Source organism: Berghia stephanieae, chromosome 9 (genome assembly GCF_034508935.2).
Source record: "Berghia stephanieae isolate SIO BIC M18660-M18661 chromosome 9, UCSD_Bste_1.3, whole genome shotgun sequence".
NCBI lineage: Eukaryota > Metazoa > Mollusca > Gastropoda > Nudibranchia > Aeolidiidae > Berghia > Berghia stephanieae.
In genome coordinates this window covers 26,722,939-26,730,690 of record NC_088368.1, presented here as the reverse complement: position 1 = coordinate 26,730,690, position 7,752 = coordinate 26,722,939, and the positions used below count along the sequence as shown (strand labels likewise).

The 7,752-nt window shown below is 32.4% G+C and overlaps 1 protein-coding gene across 3 annotated transcripts in view; it reads right to left on the bottom strand.

Moving 5' to 3' along the window:
* Nucleotides 1-599: 599 nt before the first annotated feature.
* Nucleotides 600-7,752, bottom strand: part of LOC144979958 (vesicle-associated membrane protein 4-like) — an 8,659-nt gene continuing 1,506 nt past the window's right edge. For all 3 annotated transcript variants that reach the window (XM_078927302.1, XM_078927303.1, XM_078927304.1), the window contains exons 2-8: nucleotides 7,481-7,594; nucleotides 7,217-7,263; nucleotides 6,762-6,812; nucleotides 5,416-5,516; nucleotides 4,466-4,545; nucleotides 3,359-3,410; nucleotides 600-3,048 (exon numbers count right to left, since the gene is read on the bottom strand). In XM_078927302.1, coding sequence (XP_078783428.1) covers nucleotides 3,017-3,048; nucleotides 3,359-3,410; nucleotides 4,466-4,545; nucleotides 5,416-5,516; nucleotides 6,762-6,812; nucleotides 7,217-7,263; nucleotides 7,481-7,546 — 429 coding nt within the window. In that variant the 5' untranslated portion in view covers nucleotides 7,547-7,594 and the 3' untranslated portion in view covers nucleotides 600-3,016. The remainder of the gene's footprint in view (nucleotides 3,049-3,358; nucleotides 3,411-4,465; nucleotides 4,546-5,415; nucleotides 5,517-6,761; nucleotides 6,813-7,216; nucleotides 7,264-7,480; nucleotides 7,595-7,752) is intronic.

Below are 7,752 nucleotides of genomic sequence, written 5' to 3'. Positions count from 1 at the left end.
GATCCCCACCCAGTAAGAGGGGATTGTGATGGTAAAATATAATAATAATATACATACATTTTAATGTATATATTTTAAACTTTTTAATTTTTTACCATTCATGGTGCTAGCAACACCCATTGTAAATTTCCATGAAAGGATTAATAATATCAGTCTTTCTTTGTATTACATTCCTTATATAACAATGAGAGGTTGTTTAAATGTAAAGAGATAAAAAAAAAAATAGCTCATAGGAAACAATAAATAATCAACTGCTTTCATTTTTAAAAAATGCCCATACGAGAGCTTGAGAAAAAGCAAATGGTCTCATTCACAATGAGACGAAAAAGCAACATGATATAAATTATATAGGGGGATATGAGAAGGAAAAAATGGACCCATGTAGAATTAGAATTCCCTCATTCTCCGACTTTCACTCCACTGGGCATATGAAACTTAGAAAGATGAAGCTCCTCCACCCGAAGGAGATCTTCACTCACTTCTAACTTAATTCGTGGTTGGAAGCTCTTTATAAAATCTGTGTAAAAATCACATGAATGTATGTGTATGTATATATATATATATATATATATATATATATATATATATATATTTTTTTTTTTTTTTTTTTCTGTAAGAATATTACAGTTAAAACACCTTTTGAATTTCTGTGTAAAATACAAGAATCATTTCATGCCAAAAACTCCTTGTTGAGATTAGAAATGTTGATTCATATTAATAATAATAATAATAATAATAATAATAATAATAATAATAATAATAATAATAATAATGCAGTCCACTCCGGATAATCACAACTCGGTTAATCGCAACATTTCCCAAGAAACGGAATTAATTCTATATAAAAGTCACTGGTTAATTGCAACAAGCTTCGGTTATTCGCAACAAATTTTTTGACCTCAAAAAGTGGCAAATTCAAGAAATTGATAAACACAAGCTCTTGATTAATTTTCATCACCGGTAGAATCATGATAGTTGAAGAAAAGAGAGTGGGTGTGATTTAATGCTACAGTAGTGTGTCACCATGGTATTAGAGACAAAAGAGGGCGGGGCTTTGCAGTATGGGTTTGTGAGGTCATCTGCAACCATTAGATAGGAGAGGGGCCTGGGCATAGTCTAGACAACAGGTAAACAATGACAGTTGTAAAGAGAGACTAAGTTGAGCGATATTCTTTGTTATGGGATTGACAACTGTGCATTGTGGCCTATGGGTTTAGTGAGAGCTTATTGTCTCTCATCATGGCTAATCTCTTAGATTCTTACGAATAATGATAACAAAAGCGTGAAAGTTAATCCAAACTGAATAAGATGTTGGTTTGCATCAAAACAAATTGTTTGCCAAAATCTTTACAGGTCTGCCATATGGTTTTTGTTTCAATCAACTTGCTCAGTCTGTGGTGGACTAAGATCAATGTTCACAATGACTGGTTTGATTTTACCATATATAATGTGTAAAATGTTGCAATAGTGGACAGGAAACTCAACTTTGGTTAATTGCAAATTTTCGCTCATCCCCCCAGTGTTGCGACTATCCTTAGTGGACTGTAATAATAATAATAATAATAATAATAATAATACTGTACAAGAGCCTGACTATGCAGTAATATAATATCGCCAAGGCAATTAATTCGTTCACTTTAATCAAATAATAAATAATCAAGCAACTAATTTATTCAACTATTCCAGAATATTGCGTGAAATAAGGTGTAAAAGACAGCTGATTGGCAATTATAAATAATCTTTTGGTGTGCATGAATACAAATCCAAAGTTTTTATTTTTTTAGGTCAAATTGTCATTCAAGCAGATGGAGAAAAATACAAATTATGGTAAATAGAAGTACTACGGCCATACATTTAGTCACGAAATATCTAATAATCTTACATGGAGGGGTGGAATAAACATATTCTTTCATTTCGATATACTCATTAAACTAGTTATACTTCTATCGTGCAATAACATATACTTGCAAGCTTATAGTGTTATTGGGCACGATAAAAATAACTTGTTTAATAAATACAAAGAAATGAAAGAATCGTATATTATACACTGGCCTTGAGCAGAAAATTGTCAGTCATCAATAAATTCTTTGAGCAATGACTTTATTCTTAAGATGACTGCTAGGTGGCATGTTCTATTTTTCTTGTAGCGTCCCAGTTTTGTGCCCAACTTTAGGTACTTCCTTTGTTTTGGGGGCCAACATCATTACCCTTAATTTGCCAAACATGTGATTCCCATTGACATTGGACATTCGTTTCTTGATGTAATTTAATATTATATTTAATGTATGAACCAAACAAATTCTAATAACTGAATACCTTTATATTCTCTGTTCTTACGATGCAAATGAATGTTTTAAAACTAAAAACAATAAATAAATAAATAAATAAATAAATAAATAAATAAATAAATAAATAAATAAATAAATAAATAAATAAATAAATAAATAAATGAATAAAAACAAATAAATAATTCGCCTTAGGAGAAATAGAATAAAATATCAATCAAAAGCAAATAAGACTAAAGCACCACAATTTCTGTTGTCATGGAAATGAAAGCTATAAACCCAACATGTGAAACCATTTTATTCTTCTTTTACTCATTTCGAAAAAATTTTAAAAATTAAAAATCACCTCCCAAAATTAATACTGTTTCCCCCTCAACTAAGGACTCTGTAAGGCATAAGGACAAATCCAAGCAACTCTATTCCAGGACAAAAACAGAGAGCAACTAAGAAAACAGATATAGGGGGATAGGAGACACAGCAAGTGATCTCCTGCCCACCATGGAAGGTCAAAGGACCCCATCCAAAAATTGCTGCTGTAAATGATTGGAAACAGATAATCAAGTAGTTGCCCTGCTATAACGACAACTCTCTCTGAAGATATTTTTTTCTGGCTAGACAATGTCGTTATAGAGAGCCTGCTCTGTATGTTATGCCATTGGAGATCAGTATCCTTTATACACAATTACATTCCGTTCACATCTTGCTTGAGATCCCACATTCTCCAATACACATTACGAATCCTTAAAATGGATGACCAATGCACCTGAAACAGAAAAAATAAAAAATTCTTAAAATTTAAAAACATGAAAAGAACAAAAAAAATTTTGTAAAAATTAAGGATGCGGAAAATTTTATGATAGTATAACTTGAATGGTGCCCTACCCAGAACATCCTGAGGGAATCACAATAGAATGGATAAAATGAAAAAAACATTTACATATATACAAGCACACATGGGCTTTCACGCAGAATATATTAAATGGTTTTGTTTCTGTTTATGTGAGCTTTTTTAAAAGGTTGAAATCATTACATTATTTTTCTTTTTAAATAACTATTGGCAAATTTATACTTACCAACGATGATGGCAACAATGATTAAAATGACGACAACCAAAATAATCCTCATCTGAAATAAAATATATAAAAAACAAATTATGTGATTAAATGCAATATGAAAGGGATATAGTGCTGTGTGGACTAAATGAAGGCAAAGGTGGTTGAGGGATACTGAGTATAAATGTCTCATCATCATTACCATCATCGTTTGTTCGTTTCATGGCACTTGCAAATATTTTTGGTCATTTTAGTAATTGTAAAAAGGAAGATGTAGATTCAGAATTTAACTGCACTTGAAATTGCCCAAGAATTAGAAAGGCAAAAAGGACTCAACATAGTCATCATCCTCATCACCATCATCAACTGCAAAAGAAGTCTGTTGTCGAAACCAGCGAACATGTCCCGCAATCTTCCAGTCTATTCACCTGCCAGTTACCATTTACGAAACTTCTTACATATATCAGGAGTCCTCCTAGCTCAGCATCTAGAGCACTTACCTCACAAATAAAGGGAACAATATAAATGCAGAGCATATTTGTGCAGCTATGTGGTCTTGTGGTATGACACTCGCATTTGGATCGGAAGGTCCTGGGTTCGAGCCTCGCTCGGCGCGTATTTGAGTCCTTGGAAAAGGCTCTTTATTCATATTCTCTCACCGTACTCTTGTGTAAAATGAGTACCTGGCAGTAAACAGTGTTGTCTTTGTTGGAAAAAATTGTAATATCGCCTAACAGGCGTCATGTCTCGTTCTATATGTTACGTATTGCTGTTGGACAGGGGCCCTTTGTAAAGCGTTTTGAGCACTTTAGTGGATATTGCGCTATATAAATGCTCTATTTTTTAAAATTATTTTTGGTGATTTTTTTCTGCAGTGATTGTGTCTCTTACATCTGGCAGCAGAGATTACATGGTATACAACGATCCTATCCAAAGGATAGCAAACAAATGCTATAGTTTGTTTAACACTACTGAACCCAGGGTAATAAAATTAGTGATAATTATTTGTATTGTGCCAATTTATGATAATACAGCAATATTTCATTATGACATCATTTTTCTTCATTTCTTTTTTTTTTTTTTAAATATATCTTAACATGCTTTTTTTTTAAAAAGACTCAGACTTACTCGACAATTCTGCCACCACATCCTTCTGTGTAATGCTTTGGATCTTGTCCGGAACATGCTGGAGTTTAAACTCAGGTCATCTGGCAAAGAATAAACAAGAGTCAAAGTTTTATATATTAGACTTACAAGAGATACCAATTAGATCATTATTATTATAATAAATGAAATCAAACTCAATACAAACAGGCAATTGGGATGTCACACAGTTGATATTCGTCCATCCCTTGTTGATAGCCATCTTCACTCTTCCTGCCTAAATCTGCTCCATACATAAAAAAAAAACATGCTACTATTAAGTCTAAAAATAAAAATGCCCTACAAATTTTCACATAAAAAAAGTATCATATTTAAAAAATAATAAAAATTAAAAAATCCTGCATCTCTCCCACCCCCTCATATTACCATCCATCTTTAATTATGCCACAAAACATTCTTGTTTAAGTTTCATTAGTTTTCAAAAAAAAAAAAGAAAAAAATAATTGCTCAACACTTCCTTATTTTAGAGTTAAGTTAGGAAGCTAGTCGATAGCAATGTTCCTACTGCCAGATCTAACATATCCAAGTATCTAATCACTGATGGGTAGATAGAGTCGTCTGAAAAAATCTTGAAAAAATCTCAGATTGATACAGGTCCTTTGGCTTTTGAGGCAGGTGCTCTACCAACTAAGCTTTCAAGATCCCTTAAGAGAAGGTAAAAGAACCTGAAATATCTTTTCACAGCTCAAGACATATCCTGATACACAAAATGTTTCGTTACATGTCTTGAAATTGAATGTGCAAATTCCAAGAGCTAATGTCATTTTTCCTCAACTTTGATTTTCAATTCTTATAATTTTTTTTTACATTTGAATATTTTGGACAAAATGCTAGATCAAAATATGAAGTTTCAGGTGTCTACTGATTACTCAAGAGGACTTCTTTTTTTTTTCTTTCTCGCTAGAATGTCTTACCAGATTTGTCTTGTAAATCTTCGAGTCTGTCTCCTCTCTCCACAACTCTGGCCACATTTGTCTTCATGATATCAACCACCTCATCCACATCATTCTGTAACCTAAAAGCAAAATAAAAAATAAATAAACAATACTCTTATGTATCATCTTAAAATGGCACAGCTGCCATTAGACTCCGAAATTAAAACACACATAATTTCTTAGAACAAAGACAGAGAGATGGACAGTTTTGTTTTGTTTTGCTTTGATATAAGGGGTTTTACAACACTCGCAACATTATTAGATCATTTCAGCACCAGTAAAAAGGAAGATGATGATTCATTTTATTCAGGTATTGTTTATATCATATTTGACATGAGATGTTATTGACTTTACCAGAGCTGAATCAATGCCTGTGTGTATATCTGGCCCTTTGATGAGGCGTTGCTGGACATAAGTGAATAATATATAGTCTTGGTGGTTGAAAGGTTAACACATCCAGGCTGCCATATTTGACTTGACCTTTATGATATGATGTCTTGATTATGGAGAATGAACCCATTAAATATGGACAAACAGGCTCTGGCTAACTAATAGATAGTGTAAAACTGCACCAGCTTGTTCAAGCACAAATCAACTCTCTCAATATCAGTACGGTGTTTGATGGAAATGAGTTTTGTTTTTATTTTTCCTCCTCTGATAACAAAATCACAGATTTCTGTGGATTCCAGGAAAGATAGACTCAAATCTTTAAAAATATGATATATGAAAAATTGATAACTACAATCAGGGTAGGGTGTCCAGCAAATATTCAAAGTAAAATTTACGACCTAGGAAATTTAAATATTTAGATCACCAAATTTTTTTTTGCTATTAATGGTTGATGCTCGTACTCATGAGAGGGAGGGAGGAAATATAATATTTCGAAATTTTTTTTTCTTTCCTCTAACATGTCTTTTCGGATGATTTGCCAGATGCAAAATTTAAATAATGGTACATAACAGAGAGGTGATTTGTAAGGGAAAATATTTATTTTCAAAAATTTACCATACATTTGACCTCCCTCCTAGCTAAGGATCCCCATTAGGACCAGTAAAAACACATCAACAATATTCATCCTGCACAACGAAAGAGAGCAACAGAAAGAAGGCACAGAAAGTGACCTCTCTGCCCACCATGAGACGGACAGAAATAGTCAGATGATATTCTATTGTCTCGATAAAGCAAGCGACCCTCCCTCTCTCTCTCTCCCCCTCTCTCTCTCTCCTCTCTCTCTCTCTCTCTCTCTCTCTCTCTCTCTCTCTCTCTCTCTTTCTTCCACCCCTCCCCCACACATATATATACAAATATGCCATTCTTCTTCTTACTTTGAAATTTTGACATCTCCTCTTAATCGTTCTGTTCTGACATTGGGACCTCTGAAACAAATTAATTATATTATTCTCAAATAATTTTGTGCTCTTCTGATGTCGAAATCAACTTTTTTCTTTTTTAAATTTTTTTAATAAAAATTGGAAATAAAGTTAGGAAATAAAGTAAAACTTTTTTTTACTTAATTTTGTATATAAATTTTTAGTTTCTGTGGAAGTTTGAAGATAAGTGCATCATACATGTCTACGAGACAAAGCTTTACTAGGAAGAAATGGGATGCATTCTTTCCTTTATTTTTTTAGATATTGAGAAAGGTCAGTGTAAATATCAACACAACGTATATTTAAAAAATACTTATGTTTAGCTCGAGTTAGTGTACTAATTTGGTGAAAATAATCAGAGTAAAAGACAATGTCTATCAACAAATCCTCTTCAGCAAACTTAAACTTACTTGAGAAAGAAATCTTCATCATCTGAATTGCCATCAAGGAGACCCATCTGAAATGAATACATGACAAGAAAACTGTTAAAAGAGAAAAATAATAAATTCCTAACCATTGCATTATCTTTATCGTAAGCTAGAACATTTTAGTAATACAACAAAAATAAACTCTCAAAAATAAACCATTCAAAACTACACAAATTTTAAAAAAGCGTTGACAAGACTTGAAGACTAATAACACAACCATTAAGTAGTTTAGTAGTTAACCATTACCCTTTCTCGATCAGTTGACGAAATGAGGTCTACATTATCTGGAACTCTGACAAATTTGGGTGGCATTTTGAACAATTTCGATGACAAATATTGAAAATCTTGCCTATGGTTATTCTGGAAATGAAATAAGAATGGTTTCATATTTCATTAGCTGAAGAGAAGGTAAATGATAATGCTTGACATCATTGATATCAAAGTCAAAGGATAGCTTCAATTTATGCAGCATATAAATTATAGACACAAAAGAAGACTAATAAAGTTGTTTTTTTTAA